The sequence below is a fragment of the Ictalurus punctatus genome, chromosome 13, assembly GCF_001660625.3.
Source record: "Ictalurus punctatus breed USDA103 chromosome 13, Coco_2.0, whole genome shotgun sequence".
In the NCBI taxonomy this organism is placed as follows: domain Eukaryota; kingdom Metazoa; phylum Chordata; class Actinopteri; order Siluriformes; family Ictaluridae; genus Ictalurus; species Ictalurus punctatus.
Window position 1 is genome coordinate 4,953,026 of NC_030428.2, and position 24,435 is coordinate 4,977,460.

The 24,435-nt window shown below is 38.3% G+C and overlaps 1 protein-coding gene across 1 annotated transcript in view; it reads right to left on the reverse strand.

The window, feature by feature from the left end:
- Nucleotides 1-23,787, reverse strand: part of wnk4a (WNK lysine deficient protein kinase 4a) — a 55,511-nt gene extending 31,724 nt beyond the window's left edge. The window contains exon 1 of the mRNA XM_017484161.3: nt 22,823-23,787. Within this exon, the coding sequence (XP_017339650.1) occupies nt 22,823-23,341 (519 nt within the window). The 5' untranslated portion in view covers nt 23,342-23,787. The remainder of the gene's footprint in view (nt 1-22,822) is intronic.
- Between the last annotated feature and the right edge of the window lie 648 nt (nt 23,788-24,435).

Here is a 24,435-nt window from a genome sequence, read left to right on the forward strand (position 1 = left end):
TGCAGAAACATATAAACAAAGGATACAGAGTTTAAGCGTGTGAATTTATCCCTAATGAGCAAGCCGGTGGTCACGGTGGTGAGGAAAAGCTCCCTAAAAGTATAAAAAGAGTTTCTTAACAAATCATTGCATTCTGTTTTTATTGACATTTTACACAGCGTCCCAACTTTTTTGGAATTGGGGTTGTATTTTTGTGTCACCATTATTTACGCCAGTATTGCGTAACGTTAATTGTATAAAATATGCCATAACTGTTTATCATCACACCACTGCTTCATAATTCAAGAGAGCATGTAGGCCATTTTAAAGCAGATTATAAAGCGTTTACAGTATTTACAGAACAGGAAAAAAAATTATACTCTCATATGGAACATGGTGCATTGCTCTGCCCTTCATTTGTCTTAGCTCTTAAGATATCATACAACAATATATGACAGTATTTCTCCTGGCTCATGATTTTCAATGGAGAGTTAAGTCAAGCTAAAATCCCGCTAAAAGCAGGTAAAGACCCGCACAGCAGCTGTGATGCAAATGTGTTACATAATCATGTGAATACCTTGTTTAGAGCATGATCCAAAATGAGGAATCCCAGGAAACCACTAGGAACTGTCTGAAAGCATGAATTACTAGGCAACAAAACCTTTTTTGTTCTTAGGTGAGTTATGAAAGGCTTGATTTAGCTCAGGGCCTCTTGGCCCATGGCAGGATGGTGGAAAAAGTCTTCCCATGAGGCCAGAGCATGTACCATGAATCCTGCATTCAAGGAGTTCGTGGAGGAAAAAAAAGGTATACGTGTATGTACAACTCTTGAACAACCAAATTGGAATGATGGAGACTTGTGCAATATGCCGCTTATAAGCTTTGTGTCAACACAAGAGAGACAAACACCTAAAGCCACTCTTTTGAGAGAAATCGAATATTGATACTGAAACAGGTACAGCAAGCATGGGTGTGTGTGTGTGTGTGTCTGTCTCTCTGTCTAGGTGTTATCTTTTCCCCTTTGCTGAGGTGATTGATGACCTGTGTGATGTTACTCACAGTTAAATCCAATAATATTATTTGTACCACAGCGTGGTTGGTATGGCAGATGCTCCGCATAAGCCAAGCCTAATACATTGATAAACACACTTTAAAAGCTTGGTGAGGGAACCAAGTGATACGCAGATGTTCTACAACTTTTAAACAGATTGTGTTGTTCAATAATATATAAAAATCATATCTCTGGCAATGGTTTTGCAGTGGTATAAAACACTTTGGAATATGATGTTATAAAATAATAGGAACATGATAAACTTCAGGGTGGTACGAAGACATAACTTCCACTTATTCCTAGTCTTTGAGGCTCGCACTGTGTTTCTGTGTGTGTGCGTAGTGGTGTGTGAGTTTTTGTGTGTATTTGTGACTCTGTTTTGAGTCTAGCCGCAATACAGATGGCATGTGCTTCCCTCTGAAGTTAATTTGAACAGAACCGTGAGCCAAATGAACAAATGTAAAGCACAATGTGAGAAATATTCCTAACTCTAAATTCCACAACCAGGAAACCCTTAACATTTTCTCCCAATTTTAGGCTGATAAGAAAACCTGTATAGCTTGTTGTTTATTAAGTACACTAAAAAATATGTATTAAAATTCTGATTACATAAAAAAGTTTTCTCAAGGTTTTGCACTAGGGCTGAATGATATGAAGATATGATATCAACACTGTGATACATTATCACAATATACTTCTCTGAGATATTTTATTTCAATTGCAAACAATTGTAGACTGAAAGCAGATGCGAATTTCATTTTACGGAATCTTTCACTGTAATTGAATCTACAATTGTAAAATGTTGTTTCTTTTCCCTCATTTTCAGTTTTAAATCATTTCGTTTTTTGTAGACGTTAAATAAAGCCATCACTGATCTGAGTTTTTCACAAGTTATTTTATATGCAAGTTTACTGTTTTGTTGGCAGTTTATTATCAAATCTATATATTTTTACACATAGCATGTGTCGTAGTAACGTAGCTGTAGTCTTCAGGTATCATGATATGGTATTTTGTTATATTTTTCCTCCGTATTTTATACATACAGTGGGGGAAGTAAGTATTGAACATGTCAACATTTTTTTCAGTAAATATATTTCCAGTGAGGTTATTCACATGAAATTTTCACCAGACGTCAGTATTAACTCAAGAAATCCGGAAATATAAAGAATTCACAACATTAATGTCCTTAAATAAAGTTATGTGTAATAAAGTGGAATGAAAAAAGTATTGAACACACTAAGAATAAGCAGTTCTCCAAGGCAAGGTAAGGCAAGGAACCAGCTGAAATCCATAAGTAATTATACCCCCTATCTGTGCAAATTAATATCAGCTGTGTTAGTAAATCGATGGTCTATAAAAAGGCTTTTTGTTACCAAGGTGTCACACAAGAAACATTTCATGATGGGTAAAAGCAAAGAGCTCTCCAAAGACCTTTGCAACCTTATTGTTGCAAAACATATTGATGGAATTGGATACAGACGTATTTCAAAACTTCAGTAAGCACCATTGGAGCCATTATCCGCAAGTGGAAGCAACATAACTCCGTCATCAACCGGCCACGCACAGGAGCTACACACAAGATTTCTGACCAGGGAGTCAGAAGAATAGTCAGAAGAGTAGCCCAAGAGCCAAGGACCACTCGGAAAGAGCTCCAGAAACACTTGGAGGCAGCAGGTGCCATCGTCACAGAGAAAACAATAGGCAATGCACTCCACTGCTCACGATCACTCCGCAAGACTCCATTACTAAAGAAAAGGCATATCGAAGCTCGTTTAAAATTTGCTACAACTCATTTGGACAAGCCTATGAAATACTGGGAGAGTGTAGTCTGGACAGACGAGAGAAAAATTTAACTTTTTGGCTGTGATACCATGGCACCATGCTTGGAGAAGAAATGGCACTGCACATCACCCTAAAAACACTACACCAACAGTGAAGTCTGGAGGTGGAAGCATCATGGTGTTGGGCTGTTTTTCATCGCAGGGTACTGGCAGACTTCATATAATTGAAGGAGCGATGAATGGAGCCCTTTACCAGGAGATTCTTGAGAAGAATCTGCTGACATCCTCCAGGATGATGAAGATGAGACATGGATGGACCTTCCAGCAGGACAACAATCCAAAGCATACATCAAAGGAAACCCTCAATTGGATTAAGAGAAAACAAATCAAGGTGTTAGAATGGCCCAGTCAATCACCTGACTCGAATCCAATTGATCAAGATTTAAAGACAATATGTTTAGAAGAACGGGCCAAAATCACACCTGAATACTGCGGTCCATTAATTTCTTCATACAGGAAGTGTCTTGAAGCTGGCATTACAAACAAAGGCTTCTCCACTAAGTATTAAATACATTCCAGTTAACATGTTCAATACTTTTTTCCCGTGTCATTCCACTTTATTACACATAATTTCATTTATGGACTTCAATGTTTGGATCTATTTATGTGTGTGGATTTACTGAGGTAATATGAAAGTCAGGTGAAAATTTCATGTGAATAGCCTCATTGGAAATATATTTACTGAAAAAAATGTTGACACGTTCAATACTTATTTCCCCCGCTATATGTACACAAATGCACTCATTACTGAATTCAGACATCATGACTCAACTTCCAGTCAACAGCAGACTTGATTGTGTGCCAGTTTGTTCAGTTGACAGAGAAGACGACTGAACATCCAGCTGCGCACATGAAACCATGTTAATCTCATTTCAACTCCAAACACACACCTTTCCATCTCTCTGGCCCTAATGTGCTGTAATGCAAATAAACTGATTGTGTGGTTTCAGTATAAATGAATCACTTCTTAAACTGGTTATTTTTATGCCAATCTCTCTGAAGACTGTACTACTGGAGAAAAACTCGGGTTGAGCGATATGATAAACTCCAGATATAATAACTACATATCCCATAAAAGACCATCTAATACTAACTATGTTTCCAATTGGTCTAATGATCCACTAATAATCAGACTGATCGTTCAATCATAATAAAAAACCTTCTTGTGTACAGCTCAATAGGAACAGAGTAATCTGATTGAGGCCAGTCCAAATGAATTTCCTATTCAATCGAACGAGGTGGCTAATCCTTGGAATAATCCATTAAACATAAACCATGTAAACCTTTGTGTCTGAATACTTTCATTGGAACCTGTACGTGCAATAAAACAGTCATATAAAAAATGTTCATGATACACAAACTCCAATCATTTCTTGTGCAATTATATAAAATTCCCAAACAACGGGATTTAATGCCTTATGGTAAAGTTGCCAGAATTTTGGATGCACATAATTTTGGATTACAAATACACCAATCAGCCATAACATTTAAACCATATACATACATACATACATACATACATAAATCCAGCCATACATACATCAGCCATAACATTAAAACCACTAACAAGTGACATGAATAACATTAATTATCTCATTACAATGGCACCTGTAAAGGGGTGGGATATATTAGGCAGCAAGTGAACAGTCAGTTCTAGAAGTTGATGTCTTAGAAGCCGGAAAAATGGGCGAGGGTAAGGATATGAGCAGCTTTGACAAGGGCCACATTGTGATGGCTAGATGACTGGGTCAGAGCTGGGCGTTCCCTGTATGCAGTGGTTAGTACCTACTAAAAGTGGTCCACCGATGGACAACCGGTGAACTGGCGATAGGGTCATGGGTACCCAAGGCATACAACCACTTAAAGTATTAGAATATTTGTCTACAGAAACTTGTTAGGAGGATTACTATTCACTTTCATAGTCACATATATTTGATTTCCAGCTTTTTTAAAAATACTATAAAACTATATTACTATTTGTCAGCTGGCAGATACTGACACAAATACAGGTAAACAACCGCTTTATTTATAAATATTGCAGACAGATCCAAAACATGATGTGCAAACAGCATAAACTGGGCTAGTAAAAGAGCAAAAACGAGAAAACGAGAAAACTAGAAACTAGAACACGGACCAGAAGGACTATGAGACAATGCAGGGATTGGTAACGACTAGTATGAAAATATAGAGTGTATACTTCACATTGAGTGAGTGGACTGAGAGTCCTTATATACTGTGGAGTGTGACTGTGTACAGGTGATTGTGTTCAGTAATCAGTTGAGTAGGAATATTTGTGATGGGAATTGGAGTCCGTGACGACCATGTTTGTAGGCCACGTGGTGCTGTCGGTGCGTCTCAATCAGCTCCCCAGGTCGGGAATCAGTATATCATGTACACAAGTTAGGGCAGTGGTAAGAACCCTGGCTCACATTGTAACACCGATGATTCAATTTCCCGGCGACATGACTTTTTTTTTAATTAATTAAATACTTAATAGTCATTAGACTCAAACAAACCGTATATAGAACGTCAAATAAACTTAAAAAACTTAATAAAATCGCTAACATAAGTAATGATTTGAGAGCTACGACAATGCTAACAAGCTACTTACATTTGTAGACGAAGTTTGAATTCGTCCGACGTTTTTTTTCGATCTGAGAGGTTTTCTTCGACCGGTAGAAGGAGCATAGTGAGCATCGATGCTCTGTGATTTTTGCGTTACACTGTGGGACTTTTTAGGGAGCGAACGTGCCAGTGCACTGGAAGGAATTTTGCGATTGAGACAGCCCTTAAAATGGCCGACTCCATGATCAGTGACCTGACTACTGAACTTGGGAGCTGATTGAGACCCTGTGCACCCTGTGTTATGGGCTGCATTGCCCCTGAAGTTCTTGCAGTAGTGCGGTATGCCACATGAAATGACAATGAATAGTGCCAATTAGTAAAATACAGAGAATTATCATGTAAACCGTTATAAAAGTTTATCTATTATAATTTTACAGTATTTTAAAGTGGTGCATAACTTGAGGGAGGGAAAGCAGGTGACGTACAGTAGTTTACCCTAACATGGGAAACACAAGACAGCCTTAGGACAAGTGAGGGTGTGTTTACAAAATGGCACATAAACCCTTTAATATTACAATTAACATGAAAGGCCTAAGGGCATTTTTTACAGTGTAGAGACCACATGTCAGAACTTGAAAATGCATTGTGGAAAAATAAAAAAGCCTAGGGAGTGTGGACTATATATGTATGGATGTCACATAAGCATTCAGAAAAGAGAGAACAAAACTGTGTGTGTCAAAACAGTCCCAGCAGCGTACGTGTGCCTTGACATACTAATCACACACGCATCATTATTAATAGTGGAGAAGAAAAGTTCACATGGCTGTTATGAGAGTGTAACTACCAGCAATGTGCCTTGTTGTGACATTTATATCTTCGTTTAAACCCTTAATACATGAAGAATACATCAAAGCTAGCGCGTCCATGACCCCATGCCAGAACACCCAACTGGCAGGCGTTGATTTCTCAAGAGTACTTTCGAGGTTTATCTCAGGAGCAGTGAATAAACCATTTCAAAATAGAAGAACCCTTCATATAATAATGTTGAGGATAGACCATATTTTCTCTTCACCAGGAAACCACTGGTAAAATAGGACAAAATTTACTGTAATTATAATGGGGTAATAAAAGGAAGTGTTTAAAAATGTGTGTTCAGCAAATGCAGCTTTTAATTTCATAATTTTTTAATTAATTAAAAATAACAATAACTAAATATAATTAAACAGTATAACTGAATTAAAGTAACTACTAATAAAAGGGATAATGGCCAAGAGGTTTCCTGTTGGTTACTCAGGTTAATGTTAGGATTAGATGTAGGTGTGGGCATCGCACTAATTAGTTGCATTCATAATTATGTCAGTGAAAGGTCATCACAAGGATAGAAAGAAAAATATGTGTGTGTGTGTGTGTGTGTGTGTGTGTGTGTGTGTGTGTGTGTGTGTGTGTGTGTGTGTGTGTGTGTGTTTGTGTGTGTGTGTGTGCGTGTGTGTGGAACAAATGTTTGTAAAGTAAGTGACAGAAAAACACGTTGAATCAATAGGGAGTGACGAGCTGAATAGAAGTCCGAACAAACCGTTCTGAAAAGAATAACTTGTAGTATCTCTCTTTCTTTCTTGACAATTCAGTTACCATTCAAACTTTTCATCATGTGTACTTACAAAATCTATTCTTATATCATGAATGGTAAGAGGTAAACATGTTTAAAGAGCGGTCAGAGAACAGTAACGAATGTGAGATGCAAACCAGCAGACGTAAAATGTCATATTACAGTAGTTCACGTGAAAGGTGAAGCTTAAATAAAAGCCGAAATACCTCCCACACACAGTCTCGCTACCATTCGCTGTGAGACACTCTGCCGCAGTGGGAGTATTTGACAGTATTGACCACAAGGATAGAATTTTCCAGAAAGTCTATTGCAGGAAACTATAGCCGTAAAATGAGAGAGCCAAACTTAGCTCTAATCCGTGCATTCTAAGGCAAAAGAACCGCAACACTTTTACTCGACAGGCCTGAATTTGCAGCTTTTTATGGATGATTCCCTTTTTACTAGGCAAGCAAAATAAAATATTGTTATGATGATACACATAGAAAAAATTCCTTAACTTAATTAATGTGGGAGCAGCTAAGCATCAATCTAAAGAACATGTGTCCACTGAGTTCATATATTACAGACAAAAATTATGAAGCTGTTTAGTTTCTTCTTTAGTTGCGCTGGTTACTGAAGTTACTGAATGCTTATGTATGTTCAGATGAATTGTACCTTATTTATATGTCAGCTTATATTTCTGATAATGGAAACGTTTTACAAAAACATGAACTAACCATGGACCATGAAGAAAGAAAGAAAGAAAGAAAGAAAGAAAGAAAGAAAGAAAGAAAGAAAGAAAGAAAGAAATTCCCCTGCACTTACTAACATTTATTCAATACATGACTAAAAATAAGTCCACATAAACAAGCAGAAATCCCGTTGTTAAGATTTCTTTTCAGCCCCAGTTCTGAATTTTGCCAACTAACAATCACGAATATGTTCATAAACGTGTTGGTCCTCGTGGGGTTACTTTTATTCACTGATGATATGAACATTGGTTATTGCAGATGTTGATTATTTGTGTTACTGGTTTATCCATCCATCCATCCATCAATCCATTTTCTGTACTGTTTATCCCACACAGAGTCATGGGGAGCCTGGAGTCTATCCCAGGGAACTCAGGGCACAAGGTGGGAGACCCATTGTACGGAGTGCCAGTCCATTGCAGGGCAGAATCACACACACATGCACAGTACGGACCATTTTGAATTGACAATCAGCCTACAACGCATGTCTTTGGAAAGGGGAAGGAAACTGGAGTACCCAGAGGAAACCATCACAGGGAGAACATGCAAACTCCGCACATGCAAGTCGGAGGCAGGATTCAAACCCCCGACCCTGGAGGTGCTAGGCAAACGTGCTAATCACTAAGCCACCCCTTTACTTAATCGATGAATACAAGTTCTGTTTACTGTGTTAACATTACTTGTGTTTTAATGCTGAGCTTTATGGTTTGTTAATGTCAACTAATGCATACATGTTTATTCATTTTGGCTGAGGATTTTTCCCAGAATGGAGCTAAATAATGATTTTGTGAGCAAGTGGAAATATGATCCTGTGGTGAGAGTGCTTTTTTACTACTGTCTGCTCATACATGTTCACCTCATTGGAGCAATTGTTTAGTAGGGGAGCGGGGAGAGTAGTTGGACAGGGGGTGGGGATAGAGGGTTGGGGGCGGCCCGTGTTGTAAATAGCAAGGGTCAGAAAGGAAATATCCTGATTGCATTCCAAGTGGCTTACATAAGTATGAATCCTAGATTCAAAAGGTCTTTCCTGGGAAGACATATCTACAACAGGTGGAGAAAGTGAGAATAAGCAAGATTCCACCCACCACAAGGAGCTATTTTCAATTAATTTAAAATGGATGCAAAATACAAACTCAGTTAGGATTGTATTATTCAATGATCTCTTCATTTATGAATAATACAATAAGATTGTATTATTCATAACTGAAGACATAAAAACACTTCTCGGTAGTAGACTCAGCCTTTTGTATATGAAAGAAAATTTGGGAGAATAGCCAATATCATCATGCAGTGCTGGGGTTCCTTTAACGCGGGGTACAGAAGCACATTCCTCTCGATTAAAGAACAGACAATAGCCAACATGAGCGTCAAGTGAACTCGAGAACATTTTCATATTTCACTCAAATTTGCAAAGTCAAGGAGAATTTTACTTTGGAAAAAAAAAATTATTGTACTGATTGTACAGTCTTAGTATAGCAAAACTATCACAGGAACTCAAGACCAACATGTGAATTCTCTCTGGGAACATTTAGTTTAACATTAGGCAGCTTAGTCTGAAAAAGAGACCAGTTTGCATGAAAAATTGGTAATGCAGTCCAGGAAGCGCATCGCGGTCCTGAACCCGAGACTACCTGGAGGAGGTGGTCTGAATTCGGTTCAACTGGAACTGAGCCGCAGTTCCCATGAACGTGTACACAACTCTTGCTTACTTCCACACAGGAAGTAAAGTAACCTGCGCCTGTGTTTTAACTGATGATGACATCATTCGCTTCTACAAAACACGCGCACCATGAGTCGCAGGGGAACACTGTGGGACACAGAAGAGCTCCACTGCTGCACCAGGGTTTGACAGAACCGAATGAGTGTGAAACCAGGCCAACGCAGCGGGGGGCGCCGGCAACAATCGCACTTACATTCGGACCACCGCAAACGTGCCCAGTGTGAAAACCACCTCTAAGGTAATGCTGCTGTGAAAGCTACACCTTATACAACTTATTTATAACCATCAAACATTTAATCCATGTATGTCCAGTTAAACCCTGCATACTATTCTATCTGATGCGCAAGACATGGTTTGATGATATGGGTTGCTTTACCTCATTTGCTTTTAAACATACTCTCAAAATGTTAAAAAATGTAAGGTTTAACTAAAACTAAAAAATGATGGCCGTTATAAGAAGCGTTTTGCCAAACTGGTAGCGCTGCATTGCAGTGACAGATCGGGACTAGAGTGAATAGTAAAGTGTGGGGGTGTGAGAAGAAGCCTGGGGCTGTTTTGATATGCTTACAGCGTCTCCAAGTAACCACGCAGAAAGCCGTCGTTCACCTCATTCACAAGTTTAGAAACATTATCAGCAAAAGTATCAAGTCATCTTTGTGATGTGAGTACATGACTTACTCCATATTTCACACCTCACTAGGGAGCTGATCTGCAACTGCTACTCTACACATTAACACACAAGGCCACTTTATATGGCAGCAGAGGATTGTTGTCTGTGACTGTCAGTTATAATGTAGCTCTTTTCTTGCACTATTATACCTCTGTCCTAATACTGTCCTGTCACCACAATATTATTTATAATCATATGTTGCCGTTCTAAGCTGCAATTTACAGTATTCTATTGTTTCTATTTCATACATATTCTATATTTATATGTGTGTGTGTTATGGTGTGAAAAAAAAAGCTATCAGAAGTCGAAAGAGCTGATTTATGAGAGCCAAAATGTGAAGAAAAAAAAGGTTTGGACCTAAATTGGGCTTTTCTGTTAGTCAGCCAGTCGAAGAAATGAACGCGAAATCAAGGAAACTCTGTAATATTCGCTTGCGACTTTTCAAAATTACCGCAGATTTTCCACAGATTTTAGCCAAGACACGTCATGTGACATCATCACAACGTGCATTCAGCCCAAGACGTCTTTGATTCACGTGCGTACAGCTAAAAGGTCTCATTTACCAACAAACATCCCTGCAAAACACCGGGCAAAACAATTTCATGCAATTGCAATTCCGCCAATCCAAGTCGTTTTCCACAAACAACAAAATACTTTTTCTTTAAAAAAAAAAAAAAAAAAAAAAAAAGCTGCTACAAAAAAAACATTAAATCACAAAAAAGCTCTGGAAAAACCTGTATGGACTGGTCAGTAATATGCTTTGTCATCTATATTTTATGAAACCATAAATATATGATACTAAAACCATGTGGAAATGGCCATAAGTGTGTAGAAGCAGGCAGGAACTGAAATAAGATCTTTTTACCCCCTCTCCGCTACACATATAACAACAAGAAATGCAAACATAGTGACACTGTATTCATAAAATGACAATAAAGGTGTTCTATATATTTTTAATCACTGTTATCACTCGTTTGTCAGATTAAAGACCTGGACTGATTTGAAAAGAAAAAAAAAGTAAAGCATGCATTCACAAACTGCACAACAGTTTGGTTTCCATAAGAGACAATGCATGGTGTGAATTTGAAACCGCTACAGTATATACTCTGTGTATAGCACTGCTTTGTGCCTCACTCAACTTTGCACGGTAGCAATGATCCTCTAAGAGGACCACTTATAGGACCTCTTATCTGAGTGTGTGCACATGTGTGCCTGGAGGCCAACCTTTTACAAAGATCAAGTGTTCGAGAAGATGATGGGGTTTCATGGGATTTATTCATGGAACCATGCATGTATTTTCATGTCACATAAAGAATGAAAACACACATGAATGTGTAGGAGAAAACACTCCATAATAAGTGAGCTTGGGAGCTGAAAACCATTGATTTTGTCTAGTTCTCCTTCCTAATTTTCTACTAGTAATACTAAGGGTTGACACACGAGCAGTTGGAATTCATCATGGTTACTAACAAGAACACATTGGAGCTGCAGCATGGGTATTTTCATATCGTTCCAGCGCTGATAATGTTGCTATTTTAATATCTGACACGGAAGGGAGAAAGGCAGCAATAGGCTGGGTCTGTAGGTGGGGTTGTGTAATAAACTGTACAAGTGTCAAAATTCCCTTTAACTGTATTAATAATAGTTTCTTGAAATATTCATTCCTTCATCTTCGGTAACTGGTTTATCCTGAGCAGGGTCCCAGAGCCATTCCTGGCAACTCTACGTGCAAGGAGAATTTCCCCCAGGGCAGGACACCAGTCCACCATTCACACACACACCCACAGACATATTCATCCATAACAAGGGAAAATTTTGCATAGCATGTACCTGCATGTTCTTTGATAGTGGGAGCAAACTGGAAACTGTAACCCCTAGGTCAGGATTGAACCCAGTACCCTGAAGCTGTGAGGCAGCAATGTAACCCAATGCATTACTCTAAACTGCCCCTTGGTGTGAATGGATGTGTAAATGTGTGTGTGTACATGGTGCCCATTCAGGGTGTATTCCCACCTTACATCCAGTGTTTCTGGGGATAGGATCTAGATCCATGTGATCACGACCAGGATAAAGTTACTGAAGATGAATGAATTAATTATTGAAAGAATAAATATGCTATAAAACACAGATGACACTAATAATGGGATAATTTGACATCCGTCATTTTGATTCTGTCAATATATAATTCACACCAAAATCTAAGACCATTTATCATAACTGACCTCCATTTCTTTGGCTGGGCCAGTGAACTTGCTATAATCAGAAGTGGCATGCAGTCTTACTCACACTTCATTAGGGTATTTCCTAATTAATCACTTATTGTATTTGCGAGTAGGGCTGCACAATTAATCGGATATCGATCGCCATTACGATTTTGACTGCCTATGATTAAATGAACATGATCGACTGTGATATTAACGTTTAAAATTCGTCCTCCGCTCATAGAAAACTCAGCTGTTTTCTCCACTCAAATCAAGTGCTTCCTACACTTACAGCCAATCACCATAGAGTGGCGCAGGGATGACGTCATTTTGTAGAGCCAAAACCCTGAAACGGAATTAGCATTTTAGCCCTCGAGCTGCCAACTTCGCTTCAAGCTACAGCGCTTGCGCGAAGGGAAATCATGATGCTAGCACGATGCTAAATGGCACTACAGAGGTTGTCAGAGACATTAAACGTCATCACGACGAACAGGAAAAAACTTTGCCGATAAACTCAGGGCTCTACAGTGCAACCATTTCACTCGCATTTGCGACTGAAAAGTATTTCATGCGACTGTGAGTAAATATTTATTCACACCGGTGCGAGTGACCTGTTCGGGGTTGTATAATACAATCAGAATAAAAACTACAGGAAGTCCAAAATGTATATACACCACGCAACAGTTACTTTCACACTGCTTTTCATCTCCTCAGTCAACCGAACAAGTGTGTAAATACTGCAGAGCCATTATGATGACAAGTAACTCTGCACATCATCTGTTTCTACCAACTTCCCGATCTCACAACCGCCATCTTTTATTGATCCCACAAAATGACCAGAACTTGCACATGCTCTGTAGACACAGCGGCTTCAGGTGGAGTAAATGAATAATAATGCTAATGCTACAAGGTGGGTTTAATTCAAACTTCTTTATTAAAAAATTCCTCACCAATCATAATCAAGAGTAGCAAGTGTTCAGTCTGTAAACATACAGTACACCGCCGCTCTCCTTCACTAACTCTAATTCACTTCATTTAATCTCACGGTTGCCAGATATCACTAGAAAAGTCAAAATCAGTTTCCATGTTTTTATTTAATCCCCACAAAAACACAATATTATCAGCAGACATGGACACTGTACTGGGGAACCCATCTAAAACTGATAAACAAACAAAAATAAAACTACTAAAATGTAAAGACAGAAAATGTGCTTAGTTATAAATAAATCATTTAATATAAAAAATAGATATTATAATAACTTCATAAAATATAAATAAAATGAGAAATGAAATAATGTTTAATTACTATGAGTTGTATTTAATATCAATTTGACATTAAGCTTAGTTCGCTATTTCCTTAGAAAGCTATTAGCCTTTTTCCTAATATGGATCATTTTTGTGTTAATCTACTTTTAATTAGGACTCTTTATTGTTTTTAAGATATTTAAGAATAAATATTTTATGCTTGTTTATTTATCAATTAACCAACAGTATCTCATTGCTATTATTTTAACTTATTTTAACAGTGACCACTGTTAAAACCTCCTGATTAAAGTTTAAACAAAAAAAGATTGGTATCTGGATCGGTATCGTCTGTAAAAATCCTGATCGGAGCGTCAGTAATGAACACCATTAAACTAAAGCACTTTGCATCTGACGGGTAAATGAACTCACCCACTCACATCCTATATGAGATTATTCAGATATATACAGAGAGCTGTTCGAGAACTGACTCTAGCCCAGAACCATGACAGTGGAAAATGTCTAATAGTGTAGCTTTAAATATATTTAAGAGGAGCCGACTTCAAAGACTGAACATTGATGTTTATTGTATTTGTTTACAAGGTGGAACAGGTTAACGGTTGTTTTTTGCATACAGTCTGTGAAATGAACTGAAAATATTAAATTTAGTTTATCAGAAGGTAAATTAATTTGTCATGGCTCACACTATGTTCCTAAATTCTGTCATGATTGACCAACTCAAGTTTTCTCATGCCTACTTGTGTGTTATATTGTGGCATGAGAAAATTTAATAAATTTGAAGTGCAGTAAAAATATGTTGTAACTAAAATCAATGAATAATCGTGATAAATAATCGAGATCTCAATATCGATCAAAATAATCGGGATTATCATTTTGGCCATAATCGTGCAGCCCTATTTTCGAGTATAAGTATTATTGTACACTGGCTTATTGCCTCACCTTCCCATAAACTTGCACTACTGGGTTTTTAAAGCTAGCTAAAAGGAGAACAAATGGATATGTTAAGGCAAAGAATTTAACTCGTGAAAGATTAAAAAGAAAAAACTTCAGACAAAGTCGCCTGATAGAGCCCGGTCTTTGTGGAGCCCCTGCATTGGAATATACATCAGCTCAGTTAATAACAAGAGATTTGCATGTGAAATGGATGTTGAGATTAAATTTTGGAAAATGCAATACATGTAGTCAGGACTCTAACAGAAAGGTTTTTGAAAAAGCTTTTTACTTTTTTAAGTAATTGTACTCAGAGCGGCTTTGCCCAAGGACAAAAAAAACAAAAAAAAACAATGAGAAGTGCGCTCCTTTTGCTTACGTAAATCTCAAATGTTTTTGAAAAGGCAAATTCTGAGCAAAAACTTGGCAGAGCATTTTTGTGTTATTGATCATAAAGAATGAGTTTTCACCTGCTGGCTGCTCCGCGGTATGTGAAGTATATTTTATTTGTATTTGCTCATTTAATTGTTTCTACGTACGACTTTTCTACATATGTACTATTAAGTGGTATAAATATTAGGGGAAATATTTACCCTGTCTAGGATTCACTTGCTTACACGAGCATATTTTTGAGCCTTTTTTTTTTTTTTTTAATGGATTGCAATTACAGTTTGCAATTCTGCACCCAAACAGAAATCTTTATGTGAGACGTGCACATATTTCCATATCAGTAGCAGGACTTTTTTCAGGCTTAAATTCTTTTACCATTTAAGCCTGTATTATATTTACTTTATGCATATTTTTATTTTACAATCATGTGATTTACAAAATCTAAAGATATAACCTTGGTAACTCAATGACTCCTGTTACAATATTGTCGTTGTTTCAAATGACTTCATAGCAAATAATAGTGAGAATATAATACAGAAATTGTGAACAGAGGTATTCAGACCACAGACATAACTACACATTTAAGCACTATTCAAAAGTTATGCAAGAGACACACGTTGGGTGGGTTTTGCCAAAACAGAGGCGTGTCTCTGTTGTGTGTCATTCTGGCCTAGGACGTAAACCCATTTTTCTTGAGTGATGAGCAGTATTAAGTGAGGAGAAGTATTACGTTCACTGCCACTGTCTGACAATTTGATGTAACAACAATATGTCAGGCTGAAATGTATGCCATGGGCTAAATACACTGAAACCTTGTGAGTAAATTAAAGTGACCTGTTAAGCGTAGCAAATGAATGCTCGGTCAGTTTATCCTTTAAACCCTCAATAAATTTTCTTCACAGCTGAGAGCAACGAAGTAACAAAAACATTGGTATTATTTTATTAATCAGATAAATCAAATTAGAGAATTAAAAGCTTACTTAAAATAACCTACATACCTTGCACAGATTATGATAGCATGACCTTTACTTAGTATCTAATGCACAATGTAAAAAATTTAATCCAAAGTAATAGGATGTGCTGGATCAAGTGCTTTTTTTTTATAAGCTCTTGAATAATAAGGACAGAAATCACACAGGATTAATTTTGACAGGACAAACATGACCCATAAGTTTCAGTCTGTATTTTCTATCTCCTAATTGTTTTCAGGCTTAAAGGCAAGTGCTTGTATTTAAAGGTGGTGGTCTAGACGTTATTAAGAAACCCTGTTTCAGACGCTTTAACCAAGAAAACTCTGGCAACCTCAGGGATAACCATGCTGGTAATTTTAATAATCTGAATGAGGCACCCTCAAAATTAACTGTATAACCCAACTCTGAATATGAGTAATGAGTATTGACGTAACTTTTGGACTGAAGTTGCCGACTTAATGTGCCAACTCAGAGTACAGCCAATGTTGAATATAGTCCTATAGGTTGTATGGCAAAATGGAACCAGATCCTTTCTATGCCTTCACACACATTTCTGTGAGTCATAACCGAAGCAGAGAGTGTGTGCTCTGCATTATTTGTCCTTGCAGTGTTTGGTTAAACCAGGTTGCAATAACTGGATGTGCAGGGAGAACACTGACGTTATTTAGGACACATCTGGCACTGATTAAAGGCAGAATATCACCCAGTAACCATATGATATAATAAGGGAAACATGATAACACACCAAATCACAGAATGTAGTGCTTTATCCATGTCAGGCATTTTATAAGTCAGTTAGTAAGTCAGAAGAAAAGGCACCTACAAAGTAATAAAAAGAAGAAAGCATATCTAGTTTACAATGAGATGAAGAGCAAGATATAACACAGAAATGCAAATAGTTGTCACCGAAAGACTCTGAAATCTACTGTAATGTTGCTATAACAGATACACAAAGCAGTCCAGTGCTGTAAATGAAATAGTGCTGCAAGGAAGAAAACAAGTAAAAAAAAAAAAGAAGAAGAAGAAGAAGAAGAAGCATTCCAAAGTACTTATCTCCATAAAGTAGCTAATAAATTCCCAGTTCAAATATCAAGGCTGCTAGAGAGCCATTGTTGAGCAAAACGTTTAATCCTCAGCTCTTTGCTTGGGTTTTTGTCTCAGCTATAAGTCAATTTGGACAAAATGATCTGCCAAATAAATAAATATATACGTAGATACAAGTTAGTTTTATACAAAACCTCAAATTAATCACATGCTAGAGTGGGAGAAAATTTCAGACCAAATTTCAAATTTACAATTTGGAAGAGAAAAAAAAAAAGAAGACTTTGCTTTTAGATTTATTGATATTTTATGTCATGATGTTTTCAGTAAGTAATCAGAATGACTCAGTCCACATTTACAGCCAAGACAGCAAAGAGAAGTGCATGAAAGCACAATAAGCCAATGGTCAGGAGCTGGCAGCACTTCATCTGACTCAAAAAGTTTGGAATCCAAATAGTCAAAATCTTTGTTCTCTGTAAGAAACTCCCTCAATGCTTCATTGGCCCTCAGGCACTTTAGTGTGCCTTTTTGGATTTTGCATTATGTATTCATCAATTAGGGCACTTTCTCCATTCATTTACTCCCTCATACCCATCCAAGAGGACTCTTTGTTGCCATAACAATTAAGCCAGATGGAGTGGAAAACATTATGTGTGCTATATTTTATATATTATATGTGTTTTAAGAGAACCTGATGTTCATTCATTCATCTTCAATAAACACTTAATCCCACACAGGCTCATAGTGGTTCATAGCCTATCCCGGGAACCCTGGCATGAGGTGGGAGAATCCACAGACAGATTCTCACCCTTGGAGAAACAGGAGGAAACGCATTCAAACACAAGGGAGATCAGTCGAAACTGTACACAGACAGTAACCTGAGCTCAAAATTTAATCAGTGTTTCTGTGATCCTGGAGCTGTGACCTGTGCCTAATAAGATGATGTTTCATATGCTACTTCACACTTTCTAGAAATCTGAGAAACGTAAACTTTCATTCATGTGGAATTTAAATGTGTTTTTAATTAGAACTGTAATTCTAGATTTAAAAACATCCTTGCTAGAGTTCTAAATCGGGTATGATTACTTATCCGGGTACGATTACTAACCCTGACCCATATTCTTAACAAAATGTACAAAAGCAAATAGTTTTTGACTTATTGGAATTTCTTGCTGTAGCTTAAACAGTCTGTGTAACGTGACTGGGAGGTTTCAATGGTCATGCTACAGAAATATGAAACAAACCCCTCCTCTTCCAGAGAAACATATAGCCATTACTTATCTAAAATAAGGCAGCAGCTGATAAGACTGCAGGGGCAGTCAATTTAAGCAACAGTCAATGTTGGTTGGGAGGGCACACTAGCTGTCAGTTAATAAATGCAAATTGTACATAATAATATCCACTAATAGGCAGTAAAATTTCCTTAAAATGTCCCGTTTTCATTCTAAAATGTTATTATTTCCTCAAACCTCACATTTCTTTGCACAACTACACTGATCTGGGTTAATTCTGAACTGTTATTAAAACCACAAGAGAATCAAGAAAAGATGGTCAAGAAACAATTCCCATATGTTATAGGGATGAATAAACATTAACCACTTGAAATGGAGATCAGTTTTACCGCATGCCCCATAACTCCCCCAAGTCTCATGCTTTCTTTGGGCTAATTTAGATATGACCCTAACAACTGCTGCTGTAATCATAAAGACATCTTATCCCAGGAGTCGCAGGACTCTTATTCACAATATACTCATACTGAACATGCTTTCAACTCACTTAGTACTGTCTGATTTTATAGCACACAGTTTTAAAGAGTATTTATCTACAATAATCTATAATCCAACTACCCTTTTGAGTCTGGTTCCTTTCAAGGTTTCTTCCTCTTGACATCACCGCACATTTTTCCTTGCCACAGACCGTAATCCTGTAAAGCAGCTTCGTGACAAGTTCTATTGTTCGAAGCACTATAGGAATAAAACTGAATTGAACTGAATAGAATAGAGATTGTCAGAACAGTGTTGATAGCGATGTTTGTTGAGGTGGGGCTGCAGGGTTGGTTTTCACACTGCAAAAAAAAAAAAGTGCTCAAGAATATAAATAAAGCAACACTGTTATATCTTATAACTGCAGTCTCTATGTTTACTAGTCTAACTGTTTAACTTGTTATTCATTCATCCACAGATTTGCGATTTGTAGATTTGGGATTTAGAGACGAATTATTGGCAGGACTTATTGAGCGATGATTTATTGGCAGGAGAAAGAACACCGGTCCTAGATGCAACCTGTACCTGTAGTGTACCTACAGTGACCGCAAAACAACTGCAAAAGGGACATGGCACAAAATTTCCTCAATCATGTATGATGCCTTGCAATTGTGAATAAATGTACAACTGTTCTGAAATTGTCACAATTAAAGGGATGGGAAGACCCAGAGGTGATTTGGCAACATCTGCTTTGAATGATTAGATTCATAACTGGCCAGCACTGCATTCGACCATGAACATTAACGATGTGTTCGGTGTTCCGTCGCCAGTGCCAAATACTGTTCAGCAAACAGTGGTTATGTTCTACTAAATCAAGGTATGACGCAGCTAACATTGAAATGACTTGCTGGATTAATTATAATTAGCAGTGCATTGAATATGCTACTGGCGTCGTCAGACTGGAACACAGCGTACTCTGTGCATAGTATGCAAACTACACAATTGTTCTGAAGCCAACCATTGTTCACTTGCACAAATCCAAACAACTGTTCTGTATGTAGAACGCAGGCGTACTATTCATCCATGCTGAATTTTAAACCACTTTAGTATTTCAGTAATTATTTTAAGTTTGAATTTTTTGACACCAATATGCAGTCTTCTCACTCTTTGACTGTTGCATGTCAGACGGCATCGCAATAAACTCCTACTGAAAAAAAAATAATAATGTTAAAGTGGTAGTAAAAGGTTTTGGCTATTTTTTAGTGACTTAACTTATTTAGAAATAATTAGAAGTCTGGCTTGTGAGAATAGTGTTCATTAAATGGAACTGAAAATCTAAGTGTATACTGAATCAAAAGATCCAGTTTATCACAATCTATCACAAAACTAGATTAATGTACATTTCAGATTTAGGATTAAAATATAAGGGATGTTTTGGGGTTTTTTTTAACTTCCTTGTTTACTAGTATTCATAATGTAAACAAACTAACAGCTCAGTGAATCTACAGTAAAAATAAAAGTCCAATGTTTTTTTAGATCCTTACAGTTTTTAAATCATATTATAAGTCATTACACAGACCCTCTCTGTGCCTTTAAATTCCATTGCATGCTGTCATCAGGCTGTCTGCAGGAATTTAGTATAACATTGGCTGGTCCACCCAGTAAATCATCCTGGGCATTTGCAGACCAGGAGGAAATACAAGTGGAAAAGACGGATGACCAGGACACACGAGTTCGATCTTCTAACCAAAAAGGAGAAATCCTAACATTTTCTGAGGCTTCAGCTCAAGTTTCAACAGTCAATACAAGATCAGTTTAAGTATTCATGAAGAGTCAACAATCTTCTTGGGGGGGGGCGCGTGCTTCAAAGGGTGTACGATCATGATAAACTCACAAAAGATACGAACCAGACCAGTGATTACTCACATTCAATACACTATCATGATGATGTCATCAATGGCAAGCTGAAGTCTCAGTAGCAGCAGCAGTCGTCTTTAATCCTATTAGAGCTGATTAAGACTTTTAGCAGGACTCAAGCCTCTTTTGAACTGAAACCAAATGTTTAACCATTAAACCAGCTTTGGCAAGCTTCCTACTACTGCAGCAGAAATGACATCGGCCAGTTGCTCACTGAAGGTGAAGAGGAAAGCTGGTAAAATCAGGCACTGTGTTTTGTCCTAATATGATGCCAGACAAAGTGTCATGTATAAAAAGGCCACTAGTGAATAAGGGAAAGATATTCTCATTTTACTCCTAAGTTATCTGTGTCAATTATACCTCAGTAACATTAAGATGTCAACCCCCCCCCCCCCCAAAAAAAAAAAAAAATCATTATTTTTCCACAGCTCATCTCATGAACAAAAAAAGTTTTGAGCCCATACGATAAAAATACAAGGTTTTCTATTACATTAATAGTCCTGATAGATTATGTGCATGTGAAGAGCCATAAGAATAAAAATAAATAAATAAATAAAAAATCCCTTAAACTGTGGGTGTGTTGTTACAATCAACACAGGGTTATAATATCATACTGGTTACAGAATATTAGAACAAAGCTATTATGGCAAAATGTAATGTTTTAGAGAATATAATGTTTATTTTCATATCAGAAAAAATCATTTACATTTAAAGTAATGGTACTGACCTCAGAACCTCACATGGCAGTTCTAACCTGAATGAAGGTTCTGTAACCATCACTTTCCTGTGATGAGTTAATGTCCATTAATCAAATTGTTAATGCATGTGATAAATTGTGTAAGCTTGAAAATAACATTCCATTGCCTGAGTGTGAATCCAGTAAATTGTAGTACTTCAGACTGTCTTCCAGTAACAGCAGCTGGCAGGCTCTCGACAGTCTGTCTGCTAAGAGTCTTTAAAATTCAGAAAAAGAGCAATCAGGCGGTGGAGGGAGAGAGGAAATTTATTGAACAAGCTTAACCCCAGCATTTGCTCGTAACCTACACGTGAATATAAGATGTCATGTCATCATGCCAATGTCATGCCAATACAGGTAATGAAGATGGTAAAGAAATCTGCATTTCCAGCAAGTTGCACAGAAAAGATCTGATCCAGATAAACAACAGGATTGAGAACATAGAAGGGAGTCCATCCAGTCGTCCATCCATTTTCCATACAGGTTATCCTACACAGGGTCACACGGAGCATGGCGCTTATCACAGGGAGCTCAGGGCACAAGGCGAGGGGACGGGGCGGGATGCCAAATCAACGCAGGGCACAATCTCACACACATTCACTCACCCATTCACACACTACAATCTGGAAATGCCAATCAGCCTAACACAGAAGGGAGTGTGTAACTGAAGTCAAGGTTGGACTGAAATTAATATAATTATTAATAGTATATATATAGAGAGAGAGAGAATCATATTTTGTGCCTGTAGTGTATGAGTGGATGCGTGAATGTGTATGTGATTGTGCCCTGTGATGGACTGACCATTCTCCCTGGGAGGCTCCAAGTTCCCCACAACCCAGTAGCATAATCAGTATAGAAGATGGATGGATGGATAAAATCATTTTAAAGCAATATACATATACGATAAAATATATACTCGATGTTATATCCGTCCATTTTCTGTACCGCTTATCCTACAAGGCCATGAGGAGCCCGGAGCCTGTCCCAGGGGACTCAGGGCACAAATCCGGAGACACCCTGGACACTCTGAATGGTGTGCAGGACACAATCTCGCACACACTCACACACCCATTCACACACTACAGTTTAGACATGCCAATCAGTCGACAACACATGTCTTTGGACTGGGGGAGGAAACCGGAGTATCTGGAGGAAACCCCGAAGTATGCGGAGAACATGTAAACTCCATGCACACAGGGCGGAGGTGGGAATTGAACCTGCTAATATATATATATATATATATATATATATATATATATATATATATATATATATATATATAAATATATATATATATATATATTACCACTGTTGTATATAGATATTAGTAATGTAAAACATATTTATGAAAATGGAGCACCTTCCCATGCTTTAGGGATCCTCCTGATGGCAGGTGCACATTAAATTCCCACTTCATCACAAAAGTCTTATCACTTTTATAACCCCTTGTTACTCTTATCAGTCGTTTAATCATTTAAATTAGGCCTGATCTAAGATAAGAGATGTTTACCTGCAGCTCGCACCACGCCACCTCCACTGTGGTCTCCGTGTCCAAACCTTTATAGACGGTCTTAAACGAGCCTCTGCCGATCTCCACGTTAAACTTCAGGTATCGGCCATCGGGAGATGTGGCCACGGCTTTGGTCTCCACGTCCTCCTTTTCCTCTTGCTCCCATCGGCTTTCGAGTCTTTTGATCAACTTTGGGTTGCTTTTCGTGGGCTCGGGGTCCGAATCCGAGCTCGCCTCGTGCGCAACGGCCACCGGAACCGCGGCGTCCCACTGCGCTTTGGATGATGAGGACTGCGGAGACGCCGGAGATGAAGGACTATCGACAGATTTTAATTCTTCTGTGCGTCTTTCGGTTAGGACATTTTGGTCGGACCATGATGGCGCGCTGTAGAACTGCGGCTCGAGCTCCAGTTTGTGAAGCACGTACGAGTTCCTCCTGGCGCTCAGCGCGTGCGCTCGAAGATCAACAGGTAAACTCGGAAAGCCGAGGCCAGACACCTCCACTTCTGCATGGGACATGCTGCGAATGAGTCCAAGCAAATAAACCTATTCTTCTTCTTTTTCTTCTTCCTCTTCTTCTTCTTCTTCTTCTTCTTTACATCCTTTACATTACGTCATTGAGGACATAGCGTTCTGCTGGTGATTATTTGGAGTCAGTCGGTATTTCTGCTTCGCTGAGCTGGTAAAATGAAATCTGAGATTAGAAAAGTCGAATCAATAGAATTAGCAGCGAATTTATTCTCTACTTAGAATTAACAAAAGGTTTTGACTACTTTTTTTTTTTTAACACAAACAGCTGAGACGGACGAATTGTTCCGCGGTTCATACGATGCACGCGCATTCGGTTTACGCTGCTTAATTAACGCGAGCTCTGCACAGCTTGTTCTGAACGCACGAGCGCGAGATGAGCAGTCGCCGCTGTGTGTGCATGAGCCCCGCCTCCTCCTGTACCTGAGGCCAGCGTGCTGCTACATCCCACAGTCCATGACTGCCGTATACACTGTGACCACACCTACTCCAACTTACAGTCCATGGCTGCCATATACACTGTGACCACACCTACTCCAATTTACAGTCCATGTCTACTATATACACTGTGACCACCACTACTCAACTTACAGTCCATGTCTACCATATACACTGTGACCACCACTACTCCAACTTATAGTCCATGTCTACTATATACACTGTGACCACCACTACTCCAACTTACAGTCCATGTCTACTATATACACTGTGACCACCACTACTCAACTTACAGTCCATGACTGCCATATACACTGTGACCACCACTACTCCAACCTACAGTCCATGACTGCCATATACACTGTGACCACCACTACTCCAACTTACAGTCCATGACTGCCATATACACTGTGACCACCACTACTCAACTTACAGTCCATGACTGCCATATACACTGTGACCACCACTACTCCAACTTACAGTCCATGTCTACTATATACACTGTGACCACACCTACTCCAATTTACAGTCCATGTCTACTATATACACTGTGACCACCACTACTCAACTTACAGTCCATGTCTACCATATACACTGTGACCACCACTACTCAACTTACAGTCCATGACTGCCATATACACTGTGAC